Source organism: Penicillium verrucosum (genome assembly GCF_028828655.1).
Source record: "Penicillium verrucosum strain IBT 35672 chromosome Unknown utg000001l_segment0_segment0, whole genome shotgun sequence".
In the NCBI taxonomy this organism is placed as follows: Eukaryota; Fungi; Ascomycota; class Eurotiomycetes; order Eurotiales; family Aspergillaceae; genus Penicillium; species Penicillium verrucosum.
This window is the reverse complement of record NW_026643210.1, coordinates 4,117,801-4,132,484: the sequence shown is the minus strand read 5'-3', so window position 1 is coordinate 4,132,484 and position 14,684 is coordinate 4,117,801. Positions and strand designations below refer to the sequence as shown.

At 50.9% G+C, this 14,684-nt stretch overlaps 7 protein-coding genes across 7 annotated transcripts; 3 read left to right on the top strand and 4 right to left on the bottom strand.

Moving 5' to 3' along the window:
• Positions 1–599: 599 nt before the first annotated feature.
• N7516_001547 (uncharacterized protein) lies at positions 600–2,213 on the top strand (the record flags this gene model as incomplete). Its single annotated transcript, XM_057214269.1, has 4 exons — positions 600–674; positions 772–1,017; positions 1,120–1,332; positions 1,407–2,213. The coding sequence occupies 4 exons, from the start codon at positions 600–602 to the stop codon at positions 2,211–2,213; spliced, it is 1,341 nt and encodes a 446-aa protein (XP_057076152.1).
• A 436-nt stretch (positions 2,214–2,649) lies between these two features.
• N7516_001546 (ribosome biogenesis GTPase LSG1) lies at positions 2,650–4,671 on the bottom strand (the record flags this gene model as incomplete). Its single annotated transcript, XM_057214268.1, has 1 exon — positions 2,650–4,671. One exon carries the CDS (start codon positions 4,669–4,671, stop codon positions 2,650–2,652), a length of 2,022 nt encoding a protein of 673 aa, XP_057076151.1.
• A 598-nt stretch (positions 4,672–5,269) lies between these two features.
• N7516_001545 (ribosome biogenesis protein LTV1) lies at positions 5,270–6,804 on the top strand (the record flags this gene model as incomplete). The annotated part of the gene is made up of 2 exons (XM_057214267.1): positions 5,270–5,289; positions 5,340–6,804. 2 exons carry the CDS (start codon positions 5,270–5,272, stop codon positions 6,802–6,804), a joined length of 1,485 nt encoding a protein of 494 aa, XP_057076150.1.
• A 165-nt stretch (positions 6,805–6,969) lies between these two features.
• Positions 6,970–7,692, bottom strand: N7516_001544 (HAD family hydrolase; the record flags this gene model as incomplete). The annotated part of the gene is made up of 1 exon (XM_057214266.1): positions 6,970–7,692. One exon carries the CDS (start codon positions 7,690–7,692, stop codon positions 6,970–6,972), a length of 723 nt encoding a protein of 240 aa, XP_057076149.1.
• A 189-nt stretch (positions 7,693–7,881) lies between these two features.
• Positions 7,882–9,636, bottom strand: N7516_001543 (CDP-diacylglycerol--glycerol-3-phosphate 3-phosphatidyltransferase; the record flags this gene model as incomplete). Its single annotated transcript, XM_057214265.1, has 3 exons — positions 7,882–8,884; positions 8,935–9,287; positions 9,346–9,636. The coding sequence occupies 3 exons, from the start codon at positions 9,634–9,636 to the stop codon at positions 7,882–7,884; spliced, it is 1,647 nt and encodes a 548-aa protein (XP_057076148.1).
• Positions 9,637–9,737: 101 nt separating this feature from the next.
• On the top strand, positions 9,738–10,550 carry N7516_001542 (complex I NDUFA12 subunit family protein; the record flags this gene model as incomplete). Its single annotated transcript, XM_057214264.1, has 7 exons — positions 9,738–9,788; positions 9,847–9,867; positions 9,953–9,959; positions 10,021–10,098; positions 10,167–10,230; positions 10,299–10,436; positions 10,502–10,550. 7 exons carry the CDS (start codon positions 9,738–9,740, stop codon positions 10,548–10,550), a joined length of 408 nt encoding a protein of 135 aa, XP_057076147.1.
• A 302-nt stretch (positions 10,551–10,852) lies between these two features.
• On the bottom strand, positions 10,853–14,557 carry N7516_001541 (uncharacterized protein; the record flags this gene model as incomplete). Its single annotated transcript, XM_057214263.1, has 6 exons — positions 14,329–14,557; positions 13,949–14,275; positions 13,609–13,891; positions 13,274–13,553; positions 11,692–13,218; positions 10,853–11,632 (listed from the first exon to the last, which is right to left on the bottom strand). Exons 1-6 carry the CDS (start codon positions 14,471–14,473, stop codon positions 10,853–10,855), a joined length of 3,342 nt encoding a protein of 1,113 aa, XP_057076146.1. The 5' UTR covers positions 14,474–14,557.
• Positions 14,558–14,684: the final 127 nt, after the last annotated feature.

The window sequence follows — 14,684 nt, the reverse complement described above, 5'->3', positions numbered from 1 at the left end:
GATTAGGGCTTTTATATTTTGATATAGCTATTTAGTTATATGTTGTAGTGTACTATTCCTCCGGGCTCAGTCAACTTCCTATATACAGACCTCGGTATGTCTGGATGATTACCATTTTGCGGAGATACTAGGAGCTGTCATTCTAGCCATTTGTTTTGGTTTGCCCCCTTTTTATTTCTCTAGTTGACTATGACTTGAATTGTCTTTGTTTTGTCTTGTAATATCTTGGCTTGACCAGCTTTTAGCTAGATCTAACTAGTCGTCACTTGTATATAAAGTTGATATCCAACAATGATTGAGTATTGGCAATAATGTTGGTCTTATATATACATGTAACTAACCAACTAGTTAGTTAGTTTCTATAACTGTAAAAATATCGGAGATATGGCCGAATCAGTTGAAAACCAACCTGACATTGTCCAAGTCAAAGTCTCCGGTTAGTCGTTGACCTCGGGAGCCGAGGCACTTGGCCAAAATCCGTCGGCTTCTCCACCTTCTCCGCAATTCTGCGATGGGCTGACCTCTTCTCTTTATATTCGCTGCTATTCCCCGTATATTCGGATATTCTGATAGTCTTGTATTAATTATTCACTTTCAAAATGTCCGCTTCTTCCCGTATTCCACCCATTGCCCAGCCGTTCGTTAGTGAACAGGCCAAACGGACCCTTGACTTGGTAACTCATTCCCAATACCTTACTTACCCCAGGACAGGAACCACCAAGAACCTCCTCGTTCGGGTATTTTGATATCCAATGCTAACATGCCTCCCAGGTCGAGGAATTCGTTGAAAAAGACTGCATCCCCGCCGATACCGTCTTCGCAGCCCAGCTCGGTGAAGGCGAGAAGCGATGGACCACCACCCCCGCCGTCTTGGAAGGTTTGAAGGAGAAGGCTAAGAAGATCGGTCTCTGGAACATGTTCCTTCCCAAGAACCACTTCTCTCAGGGTGCTGGATTCTCAAACTTGGAATATGGATTGATGGCCGAGTTGCTCGGCAAGAGCAAGGTTGCCTCGGAGGTATGGGTTATTATATTCTTCATCTGGCGCAGTACTTTACTCGCTGGAGAGGTCTTGCAAATTGATTTTCTTGATCGCTGACCACCGTTTTTTAATCACCAGGCCACCAACAATGCCGCCCCAGATACCGGCAACATGGAGGTATTCGCCAAGTACGGCAATGACGCACAAAAGAAGCAATGGCTTGCACCCTTACTGGAGGGAAAGATCCGCTCTGCTTTCCTCATGACCGAGCCAGATGTCGCATCTAGCGATGCGACAAATATTGAACTTGACATCCGCCGTGAGGGCAACGAGTACGTCCTGAATGGCTCGGTATGTACCTCTCCCATCCCATCCCCACAAAACCACCTCTTATTATAAACAACCTCTTAACAACCAATTTATAGAAATGGTGGTCCTCCGGCGCTGGCGATCCCCGCTGCGCAGTTTACCTGGTAATGGGCAAGACCGACCCCACAAACTCAGACACTTACAAGCAGCAATCCGTCATACTCGTCCCAGCCGGACTCCCAGGCATAACAGTACACCGCATGTTGACAGTATACGGATATGACGATGCGCCCCACGGCCACGGCCACATCACATTCAAGGACGTGCGCGTCCCCGCAGCAAACATGGTCCTCGGCGAAGGCCGCGGCTTCGAGATCATCCAAGGCCGCCTCGGACCCGGTCGCATCCACCACGCCATGCGGGCGATTGGAGCGGCCGAGCGCGCCCTCGAGTGGTTGATTGCCCGCGTCAACGACGAGCGCAAAATGACCTTCGGCAAGCCTTTAGTTGCGCACGGGGTTATCCTTGAGTGGATTGCCAAGTCGCGGATTGAGGTCGATGCCGCCCGGTTCGTTGTCTTGAACGCTGCTATCAAGATCGATCAGGGTGATGCTAAGAGCGCCCTGAAGGAGATCGCCCAGGCTAAGGTTCTGGTTCCCCAGACGGCGCTTACTATCATTGATCGTGCTGTTCAGGCTTATGGTGCTGCTGGTGTTTGTCAGGATACTCCGCTTGCGTATTTGTGGGCTGGGATTCGTACTCTGCGTATTGCCGATGGTCCTGATGAGGTTCACTTGCAGCAGCTGGGTAAGCGTGAAAATAAGTCTCGCAAGGATGCGGTTACTGCTAAGTTGAACTGGCAGCGTGAGGAGGCTGATCGCTTGCTTGCTGCTTCTGGGTTCAAACCTAAGAGCCATCTTTGAGATGGTGGGGAGATTATCTAGAGTTTACGATATAGTCTGCTGCTTGGTTTGGCTAAATAAGAATGCATGAACAGTACTCCGTTTTTACTTGGCCTTCGGTATTAAAGTCTTACGGCAGAAAAGAAGTGATATAGAATCAAGTGAATGAATGACTGGTATAAATCGTTATTCAACTCGTAAAAAAAAACCAAACGCCAAAAATATGATTCCTTAACAAAACATGAGCATGAACATGGACATAAACATTCAATCCCGACATGACATGAAAATCCCATATGTAGGACCATTTATCAATTCATTCACCCCAAGACCCATGAGCCCAAGAATGATATCTCATAGAGCAGAGGGAGAGCGGTATGATCCCACCCCACCCCCCGACTCGCCCGCGAGCGCAGGCAACAATGCAACAAAGGAAAATATAAAGAAAAGTCACTTTTTAGTAGTCGTCATCCTCAGGGTTGGTACGCTTGCCCTTGGCCAGACGCTTGTTCGCCTTGAAGTGCTTCTTCGAGCCGTTGTTGCCCTTCACCTCAGAGACATCCACGCCACGCTCAAGAGCAACCATCATGCGCTCCTTGCGGCCGGTTGGTGCCTTGCGCATCTCCTGGCCCTGTTGCGTGTACCGAGACTGGAAGGGGAGGGTCAGACGGCCGGCAGAAGGGCCGGTTTCTGAGCCGAAAAAGCCTGTATCAAGGTTGCGGGAGGTGCGGCCAAGCTCCGGCTCGACGGAGATCTTGGCTACCTCAGAAAGGTTCTCCAAGTCGACGTCGCCGACGGACTCTTCAGGGACCTCTGCTACTGCGGAGTGTTTTCCAATCTTGGCTTGTGTGAGCTGAGCTCGGCGTCTCTCGGGAAGATGGTCGAGGTCGTATAGGTCCCTGTTGAACTCTTCGGTGTCGATTGGAGTTTCGTCCACGGGGACTGGGGGAGGGTTGACCCAGAGAAGCTTGCCGTTGACGTAATCCTTCAGAACGTAGCGTGCAGCACGAGACTCGTCGGGCTGACCGATACCCTGAGTGGAGAAACCACGGGCGCGAGCATAGGCACGCAGAATCTCGCTGGCAGTGGGGATGCCAGTGCCGCCTTCTTCGACGGGACGCATTCTGAGCTTCACACCGTACACTTGCTCAATGAAGTGCTTGGGGATACGCCTGGCGACAATACCGGCGGGACCGGTGAACTCACGCTGCTGATCGATGGGCAGCACACCGTTGACGACCAACTCGGCCTTGGTGGTGGCGAAGTTGGGGAACACGAGACCGGGACAATCGCAAAGCATAATCTCGGGGGAGAGGTAGAGAGTCTGGAAGTGCTTGGTCTTACCGGGTGTGGCAGAGACAGACACCTTCTTCGCACCGAGAAGGGCGTTGATGGTACTGGACTTACCCACGTTAGGGTAACCGACCAGACCAATTGTGGTTTTACGCTTGGTCTCGCCAGACTCCTCATTGTGTGGTAGTAATTCTGGGGAGTTGGCCAGGAAAAGCTCTTCCAGTTCTTCCGTGTCCAGAATGTGTGGCCCAAGCGAGCGCTCGGGATCGGCAAGCTTAGCCCTCTCTTCCTCCATCATCTCCGCCTTCTTGTGTTCATCATCTTCTGTGGTGATCTTTTGTACTGACTGAGCAAGTTCGGCATCGGAGTCATTTTCTTGTTCCTCCTGCAAAGCGAGGGCCTCGTTCTTCTCTTTGGCGAGGTGAGCAGAGAAGAAACGGAAGTTGATGTTGTTCTTCTCGAAGTACGCAGCCCATGCTTCTCTTTGCTTCAGACTCAACATATCAGCCTTGTTGACCAACAGCAAGTTCTGCTTTCGTGGATCAATCTCCTTGACGTAACTCTCCAGATCCTCCGAACGGAACTGCAACGGGTTTCGCGCATCGACAATCTGCACAATAAGATCGGATCGCTCAATAACACGCCACAACTGGCGCCAGACCTCCAAGTTGCGCTCGAATGGGGTCATCAGCAAATCGTGGTTCTCAATGAGCTCGGCCAGTCCTCGTCGCCAGTCCAACAGACTTTGTTTCTCCATCGTTTCTAGTTCATTTCGGGTTGTGGACTGGTCCCACTTGGGTCGTCGGGGAACAGTGAGGCGGTCCTTGTTCCTCTGGTGCTTCATGAAAGCCTTCTTCTCTTCGGTGGGAGTGAGAAGGAAGGGGTTCTTCTGATCGGAGTGGATGATCTTGACGTTGTTGACTTTTTCAGCAGTAAAGTCGGTTCCGGCTAGTTCGGCTGTACTCAGGAATTCGTCGAGTGCTGCCTGTTCAGTGATACTGCGCATCTTGACCCATGATGCCTCCTTTGTCTCGTTGGTGACGTAGGTTTCACCATTGACACCTGTACGCTGGATGGCATTGTTGTGAGAGGCCTTCTTCTGAGCGGATGCCTTGCCCTTTCCGAACCGATCGTTCATGAGACTGGCACCCAGTCCCATCGATTTCTTAGATTTAGCCAAAACCATGATGGCGATGACTTTTGATTTCCCTAAAATTGAAAAAAGTTGTAGGAAGTAAAAAATCAAGTCGAGAGGCACAACCCCCACCTGAAAAAGGGAATTTTGGATTATTCAGACGGATAAGATAACGCTGACTCAGCCCCCTCTATCCGCCACCCCAGAGCAAGTATATATGGCCATGGTGGTGTACTTATTACAGGGTTTTTATGGTTTTATTCATGTTATATGGGTGTGAATTATAGAAATATACAATATTTCAAGCCATATATGCCATATATGGACCACGATACGATCTATTACTAGGGTTTATGGTCTAATATGTGACTAAGTAGTACTATTGATGCGGGCCTTCTTCAACCACCGAGCCCAATGAATACCCAAGTCTCCAAGCGAAGTTGCACAATGAACCAAAACAAAATTAAACGAAATAGAGTGGAACTTGACTAGAAACCTCTATTACACATCGTACATCGTATACTACGTACAGTTGGAAGATTTTGAGGACCCCCGGAGAACGAGGGGCGATAAGCTACACGTGACCCTATCAATCCCACTTTTTCCTTTTTTTTCTTGCGATACCAAAAACTTTGACCAAAAACCAAAGATGCCGCCCAAACAGTGGATGTACGTATGGTGTGAGGATGATTAAAGTGTCAAAGCTGACATGTACCCAGTGACAAGAAGAACGCGAGCAAGTTCCAGCTCTTTCACCGGTCTCAAAATGACCCGTTGATCCACGATACCAGTGCGGAGGACCGTTTCCTATACCAGGTCGGAGGTCCCGCGCCCGCACCCGCATCGACCTCATCGAAGAAGTTGCCAACTTTGACTGATCTCCGAACCGAATACGGCGACAGTGCTCGCGAAAATGAGGGCGAGGCTGCCAACTACGGCGTCTATTACGATGACTCCAGCTACGATTACATGCAACATCTCCGTGAGCTGGGAAGCGGCACCGGAGATGCGTACTTCGTCGAAGCCAAGAACGAGAAGGCCAAGGGCAGGGCTGGTCGAGGAATGAAGCTGGAAGATGCGCTGCGACAGGTCTCACTTGTGGATAAAGATACCTATGGTCAGGCCGCCTCCACTGGTCCCAGTCTTTATGGCTCCCAACATGGCGATATGCGCTCAACTGCTTCGTCCTTTATCCGCAAGCCGACCTATCAAGACCAGCAGAACGTCCCTGACGCAATTGCCGGATTCAAGCCTGACATGGACCCGCGCCTACGAGAGGCATTGGAGGCGCTGGAGGACGAAGCCTTCGTGGAGGAGGGCGACGCTGACGGAATCTTTGGTGAATTAACAGCCAATGCGGAGGAATTAGACGAGGGCGACTGGGAGGATTCTCTATTCGACGACGATGTTGAAGATGATGGATGGGAGTCGGATGCTACGGAGAAAGCGCCTGTACAGCCAGACAGCACCGAGGCTCATCGCTCAATGGACACCGAGGGGCCTGTGAAGCCACCAATGGAACCCGGCGAGATGCCTGAACACGATGAGCCAGCTCCCGATATGGAGCCCACTGACCAGAGTTGGATGAACGAGTTCGCCAAGTTCAAGAAAGATGCCAAGGCCGGCAATGCTCCCGCACCGGCTGCACCCACAATCGCAGCATCACAGACGATGGCATCGACCGTCTTCACTGCTGGCGGAACGCCGATTCGCCGGAAGAAGCGCAAGGGTGCTCTGACCAACCCGTCTGCGTACTCGATGTCGTCGTCCGCCCTGGCTCGTACTGCTGGTCACCGTCTCCTTGACGACCGATTCGACAAAGTTGAGCAGCTTTACTCCCTTGACGAGGAAGATGAATACGATGACAGCATGTCAATGATCAGCGGAATGACAGGCGCAACCGGCATGACGGGAATGTCCACCGCATCATCTGAGGCCCCCAGTCTGATCGATGGTAACGGCGAAGCCGTGCACAGCCGCAGCACCTTCAACAACGTCATGGACGACTTCCTCTCCAGCTGGGACCCCAACACCAGTGGACAGGCGAAGCGACATGGCGCCAAGCACAAGCGTGGCAAGAACGGTAACGAGGCCATTGGCATCAGAATGCTCGACGAGGTGCGATCCGGTCTCGGCCCAGCTCGAGTTCAAGCCGAGAAGGCCAAAGTGCCCGGAAGAGCTTAGATGAAGATTTGCACTGCATATGAGACGACGGGAATTCCCAGTCATGACATGGCGTTTGGCTCTTTATTACTTATTTTATTACGGCATTCCTGTGCGTTAGGGTTGATATCTCTTGATGGCTAGACCAAAAGTTATGTTTATGTCTCGATGCTCTATTGTATATCCTTACTCTCCATGGACGAGTACTTTTTCTATAACAGCCCACGAATTTACTCGTAATCCACTGGCATCATACAGGCGAGACTGCTCTTTTTCATCATAAAGAACAGCCAGGATCCCCTCCTCCCTTGCAGCCTGAACATCGCGAATCCCATTATCACCGAAGTATACGATATCTTCAGCGGCGATACCATATTTCTCCAGTACAACACCAAACAGCCCATCCACCTTAGACTTCCCGACCTCGTTCGACGTCACAAGGACATCGATGTAAGACTGTATCCCGAGTTCTTGGACCGTCCACTGCTGCGCATCCGTCGGGCCCTCAGTAATGACAATGACTTTCTTTCCCAGTCCCTGCAAAGTCTGCAAAAGATGCAATGTGCCCGTCTTGAGAGTCAAGTTCTCGCGTAGAGAGTCTCGATATACCTCTAACAGACGATCCAACAGAGAGTCATCAATGAGCCCGTGTGCTTGGAGAAGACGCCCGAACCGTTCGCACAAGTATTCGCTTGAGATCCTGCCATCTGTGAAGGCATTTGCGGTTGCACTGCGCAGGATATCTTGGTATGTGTTTCTGAGGATCTTTACGCTGATTTTGTTGTTTGATGCGTGGATTGTTTCGAAGACGCAGACTGAGGCATTGGCCGAGGCTCGTCGGAATTCGTGGAGGGTGTCATCTAGATCGAAGCCGAACCAGGCTTTTGAGCCAATTTCTTGGATAGACATGGAGGTATTTCAGGTCGTGGTTATTCTAAGGTGATTTTGGTGTAAAATAGGAGGGATGGACTCATAGTGTATGACTCAGATGATATTCTTAGATGGTGTGATAGCCTCAGCCATCACATCAATCTATACCCCAGTATATTACAGGTTCTATTATTTTCAAAGTGATATTTATACAAAAGACCAAGAAGATTAGAAGGCGCCGCCAACCTTCTCTACAATCCACATGGAAAGTCTCACATTCCATCCGACTCGCCTTTCTGTTCGCATCAGGTCATCTCTCGAGATTGGGTTGGCATCTTTCTGAAGCCGCTCCGTCTCTTCACCTAGCTTCTGTTTAAGGTTTGGATCGTTCGTCACAACCACCGCACCAGACTCAAGGTCTAGACTGTAGCTGCGCTTTGTGTAGTTGCTGCTACCGACGAATGTGAGGCTGGGGTGTTCCTCGCGCGGCAGTGTAATCCACAGACCCTTGGCATGGTAGGTCCATCCGCCGGGCGTACCAACAGTGCCCTTGCGCCACTCCTTCAGTTGAATAGATTCCGTGGCGTGTGCGTTGGCGACGCGATCAAGGAACCGGGCAGAAAGGTGCGTGTATGCGGCTGGCAGCATTCCCGAGATTCCAGAGGAGCCAAAGAATCCATTTGCCCATGGTGAGGCTGTCAGAACGGTACCTTTCGTGGTAGTAGGAGTCTTCGAGGCGGTGGTTGTACTGGAAATTAGGAGGGAAGAAAAGACAGGGTGCATGTTGAAGTAACCTGCTGTGAAAAGCCAACGGGCACCGGCAAAGACTGATGAGCTTGACAGGAGATGGAGAATGGTCGTCACGGCGGGGTATTCGGTAGATGTGTCATTAGGTTGCATGAGAGAAGTAAACTGCGACACAGGGTAGACGTAGGTTTGACTTGATGAGGAGGGAAGTGCAGGTTTGTTGTCAGAAGCCTGAATGATCGGGCTCAAAAACGTCGAAGAATATGCAATAAACTTTTGAGGATCGTCAAGAGGAGAGGGGGCTTTGTTTGTGGAAGGCCAGTCCAAAATATAGCTGGATTTGTTTTGAGGGTCCGGCAGCACCTGGAAGCTCAAACTGCAGATTGCATGGTGAATTCCAGCGTAATATTCGGTCAGTACCTTGGAGTCGAACACATGGTATCGATCTAAGCGGCTGGTGAAGTATTCCTCGGATAGGTTTGCTCTGCAGATATGTTAATATCCCACGTTTGTGCTGGTCCGCAGATAACATACCCCGATAGAATGATCTCGTCGTCTATCCCGTACAACTTCATATGCTGCAAGCCCCAACCCTCGTTGATGCGAGAAGGGATCCACTTCTTTCTTAGGCCCGTCAAATTGGGAGTATGGAACATCCGGATCTCGACTCGTTCAGGTCCGTACTCTTCAACCAACGAGGAAAGGAGCGATGCGCATGAAGGATTCGGGGTCTCTCGTGTGCCGCGCAGAGCATCCGTGAGAATAGAAACTTTGAGATCCGGATTACTGCGGAGAGCTTGGCTCAAGGTGTCGACAAGATCGTGTTCTGTCTTGCCGATGTACAATGTAGAGAGGTAAATGCGCCGCCGGGCATTGCGGATTTTATTCTGCGGGACTGGGAGTTAATTCTAATTCTTTCGAAAAGTCCCATAGAACAGAGCACACCTTCAATGTAGAGTAGAAATTGGCCGGAGAGTCGATGATATGAATCTGAGACGCAGGCACCTCGAATCGGGGAGCAATGCGGTCTAGCTCCGCGGTGATTCCTGCTAGAGGTGAAGGAGCGGGTGCTGCAGTCGTAGCTCCTGTGCCAGTATGCGCAGAAAATTGGCGAGCACACAGTCTCCGACGCGCGACTGGGCGGCGGGCAGCGCAACGAAGCGTTTGCCCTCTAATGCGACCGAACATGTTTGAAGAATATCCAAGATCGAGGGTTTTCTGAATCGGGATATCCATGGTAGAGCGGAGTGCAAACAATGCAAACACACCGCCTTCCTGCAACCTCAAATCGCCAATATCTCGCATCCCATTCGCTCTAGCACAATATACCAGCAAAGATGTCGACTATTGTGAGGACGCTGCGCAACCTTCGCCGGGTCGGCTTCAAGGTTCGTATAACCGCGATCTATTATCTATAGAAACTCGGGTGCTAACACGCTTGTACAGGATGCCGCCCACCAGATGCAGGTACGGTTACGGACGCCTCTCCCGGAACAGCAGGTCAATTGAATGAGCTTGAGACTAACCTATGTCCTTATTCACTGTGATATAGAACATTGGTACAGTTTCCACTCCATCCATGTCTGCTTAGCAGTTCACTAACAATCCACGCTCTTACAGGTGATACCAAGGCCGGAACTCTGATCGGAACCGACCGATTCGGCAACAAATACTTCGAGAACCTGGAGGAATTGCCTCGTAAGAAGACTCTTTAGCTCATATTATCACATTAAGACATGAAGTTCTAACGGTACTTCCCCTTTTAGTCCGAACACGATGGGTCGACTACAAGGAGGCCGAATACGACGCATCCCACATTGAGCCCGGCTGGTAAGAGCTTCTCTTGAAACATTGGCTTGACAATGCACATGAGATGATGCGGAACTAATTATATTAAGGCACGCCTGGATCTCCTACCTCGTCGACGGGCCCCCAACCGCCGACAAGATCATGCAGTCCGGTTTCCGTCCCTGGGAGCTGTCCGACCACCGCCCCAACCCAACTCTGAGCCGCGCTGCATTCAAGACTTACTCCACGTACGTGCAATGTTTCCGTGCGAGATATTTCACTCTTTCTCGTCCATCGACTAACGCTACTCTAGCACCCGGCCCAAGATCACTGCCTGGACTCCCACCGCTGCTCCGCGGTAGATTTATTTGCAGTAGCAGAATCAATCCACTTGTCTTGCTGTTGATCTGATCCCGTTCTCTCTTTTCAGCCCATTGGCAATTCATTTGTCGATTTGGGAAATGTATATAAAGTCGTTTTGCCAGTAGTGCTTATTTTTTTACGAAGAAAGTCCGTTTCCAAGATTGCGCTTCAATGAGAATTGTAGTGAGAATGGTAGCCCTCATGGTATAAACAAGGTATCTCGTTGAAAAAAAAATCCGTTGCTAGAGGGGGGCAAATGAAGTAGATACAAGAAGATAGAGGATTTTTTTTTTCGCCTTAATCAGAGGACATAGACACCAGTGCCGATATTAGACCAGTGCCGGATTGGCCGTCGATCCTCCAGTTCAATGCACCACCAAAGCACTTCTTTCAGCCTCTCGACCTGCTCACCAGCCTCATATGCTCTCGACAAAGCATACCATGCCTCGGAGTTGTCCCAGGAGCTGCCGAGCTTTGTCAACGCCGAAAGAAGCCCATAGGCGCGATCGCGGGCCGCGAGTCGGTGCAGTTGCTTAGGCTCGACATCTTGTGCAGATAGAGGGGCATCTTCGGGGCCCACATTTTCGGTCTTGCTTGATACCTTAAGATCGTCGGTTGAGATAGCCTTCGCGGACTGGGGCTTGGGAGTCTCTGACAGTAATGACAGACGTGAGACGTTGAGATCCACGTCGGCATTCAATGGCTCGGGTGTCAATTTTTGATCCCAGATGTCCAAGAGAAGATTGGCGAGTCCAATGGTCGCCGTTGGGTGATCTTGGTAGCGCAGAAGGGCTGCCTCGAAGTGCTTGATGGCCTGATGGGGGTTTGATCGAGCCAGGGACAAGAGACCCTGTTCCGCGTAGACATCAGCCCAGAGCTCCTCAGAGCTCTTTGAAGCACCCCAGCCACGCTTGCTAAAAGAACGAGCTGAAGATTCATGTGATGCAACAAGTGCTTCTACTCGCGCGGCTTGTTTCGAAGCTTCTTCGCAAGCTTCACGCGCATCGTCGTATAGTGATGCTCGGCGATAAAGACCAGCTATAACAAGCCAGATTTTAACGAGAAGACCTAAGGCCTGCTTCTGTGATTGAACTAGAGAGAACTTCGTGACGGCGCTTGTGGGAGAGTCGAAACGGTGACCGATTGGGAGCCGGATATCCTGTTTAGGGGTTGTTCCTCATGGCCGGCAGGGGGAGCTTGTTCTTTATAATTCATGTTGTGTGCCATGGCCGGCAGTGACTGCTTGCCTTTGTTAGGAAGGATGGCGGACTCTGGTTTGTTGCCAGAAAATGCCATGCCGACCGTTTCTGCGGGTGTTTCACCCCCATTAGGAAGCGGAGGCTCTTCAACACGCGGCCTCTCGTTTTTATGGACGCTTGAACTTCGCTTTTTCAGTTTCTTGGAGTCTGCCCTCCCAATCGTTGGCGGTCTTCCCTGGCGGCTGTGAGGGTCTTCGTCCGTGACTTGGATTGACGGGGCATCCGCCACATGACCATTGGGAATAGCTGGGGTGGGTGGGATGATGGAATCAGAACCATTACTCTGATCAGCACGGCGATCTGGTAACTGTGTCGTTCTGTTTCGGGCGAAAATACTTCCACGGAAGCTCTTGGTAGTCCCGGCAGAGCTCTTCGGTGGTACTAGGTGGTCTGCCTTGGATTTGGTCTCCCCAGACTCGAGGTTCAGGTCCTGGAAAAGAGTGCCAAAAAGCCCCAGTAATTGTGTGCTGTGGTTGACAGCAGCTTCGGGCCCTTCTAGGAGCTCGATGAACGCAAGCTGTGTAATGCGGGTTTGGACGATGCGTTCTTTTTCTCTACCTTGCAATCTGCTGACAAGCGGGCGCTGGTTGAGGTTTTGCGAATGCCTCGGTGAACGCCGTTCCCGATGACCCTTCGAGAATAATTCTCGGGGAAACTGCTCAAATGCAGCCTCACATGAACGCCCGGCAATCTCAAACTCTTGTTTCGCACTCAGCAGGAGCGCAAGCAGATGCCACAGAGATACCAAGTCACGTTCTTTAGAAAGATCATCAGATACCGCAGTAGACGAACTGCTTGGCGTCAGAGCTGACTTAACATAGTCAATTGCAGTGTCCAAATCTCTGTTCTCGGCCAAGACAAGGCCCAAGGTGTAAAGTGAGGAGTGGTTTGAGTTACTTCCCAATTCTGGAGCAAGACTCTTTTCGAGGTATTCAATCGCATCGGCTCTGATATCATCGCGTGATTCATTCACAGGAGTCCAGCTTGCCCAGCACGCAAGTCCAACGCCGACAGCTCGGTAGGAGGAGGCCAGAACGGAAGGAGGGATGTTTGGCAAGTTAGTAGAATCGCCATTGACCTGACCGTTCGTGGGAGGCGTATTGTGCTTGTCAATATACTCTCGTATTATTTCAGTCAGATCTCGGGCCTTCTCTGCCTCTTCCAATGAGCCAACGCAGCTTAATAATGTAACTCCTTCGGAGAGCGTCTGCAGCAACACTTCATCCTTTTCCAGCTCCCCGGACTCGGCAGACTTCTCTGCTCTTTCTTTGGCTGCAATGACAATCTCAATATAGGAATCGAGCGCTTTCACAGCGAGGTCAAAGTCTGCTAAAGCAGAATGAACATGGAAGAGACGTCGGAGTACCAAATGAGAGTGGTAGGTCTTTGTCGCTGCCCGGTACAGAATCTAGGACAACCAGTGTTAGTAAATGTGTTTTGGTGGGATCTGTTGTTGGACTCACCTCTAAAACACCCCGACCAACCGCACTCTGGCCTCCTTCGCCGACGTCCGAATCCTGCCACTCAGGACCACACAGGACTTGCCAGTTCCTGATCACTTGCTCCACCCATTCCTCGACTTGAGAGTTCAGCGAGCTGGCTGTAGGAAACATGACTTCAGAGAGAAGATTACGTTCGTAGATAGTCTCTATGCGGCGCAATTCACTGCAGAGTTGCGGGCGGTCTGGTCCATCGTTGGGGCCTGTGTATGTAACCCCGTCCTGTAGGACTGCTGTGAGAAACCTGTAATAAGCAGCCCATACTGATGCTCGGGGAGCTAGACTGAAGGTATCCACACTCGATGAGTTGGTAGCAGAGCCCCCCCTGTTTCACAGCAGGATGAGCCGCCCACAGCCTGAGCAATTGCAAGGCAATACCTGCATGCCTAGGGTCCGAATAGGGTGTGTGTTTGGTCACTTCAATGCTGGCCAAAAGAGCACCATTGCCCAGAAGTAACTCGGACCAGTTCAAAAATTGCGGGGTGGTGATTGAGGCTAATTTGCCGCCGCTTAGCCATGGAATTAGAGATGCAAATGTCTCCAGTGTCTCATTAATGTCTGCAGCGGTAGATTGTGCGGTTGCTGTCTTGCTGTCAGATCCAGAACTAACTACATCTGGAAGTAAACAAGTAAACATACCCTTGATGTAGCACCCCTTCACTAAACAGACCTCGGTCCACGAAGTAGGCTGCTCTCCCCCACTGGCCAAGCTATCAAGCGTTGCCGCAAAATCCTTAGGGAGACGCCCTGCCGAAAGTCCAGGCTCATCCAAAGCCCAGTGTATCCACCCCAAACATACCTGCGCTTGCAATAATTCTTGTGGTGACCCGTCATTGTTCTCAATTGTCATCAATAGGGCTGGTATCAACTCGGCAAGGTTCGGGGAGGAAGAAGATGAGTCGCCGGAGGACTTTTGTTGAAGATATGCAATCACACGCAATTCCGCTGTTGCGGTCTGTATTAGGCCTAGAAACAGCTGGGTTAGACTGGGATCAAGAAACTAGGGGCCGGTGGCGTACAAGTCCTTTGCGGTGCATGTTTTGTGACCTTTCGAATCAATTCGGGGAGCTCATCCCATTTGCCCTGACTCCGCGCCTGGTCCAAGGCCGCGATGTAGGCCTGCCCCTTCTCGGCATTGCCTCCCTGGTTCGCACGTGTCAACATAAATACTGGGTGGTATCAATGATTTAGAAGAAATATAAACTAGCACGTGTTGAAGGAGGTACAAGACAGACACTTACAGCCATGGTTCAGGAGAGTTGTGAATATAAGAAGGGAAGAGCAATCAAGCTTCGCCAGCGTCCCGAGGTCGTCACGCTGAAGCCCGATGATCGTCCAGGGGTGGAGAGCGATTACATACGTGACGGTAATTTAA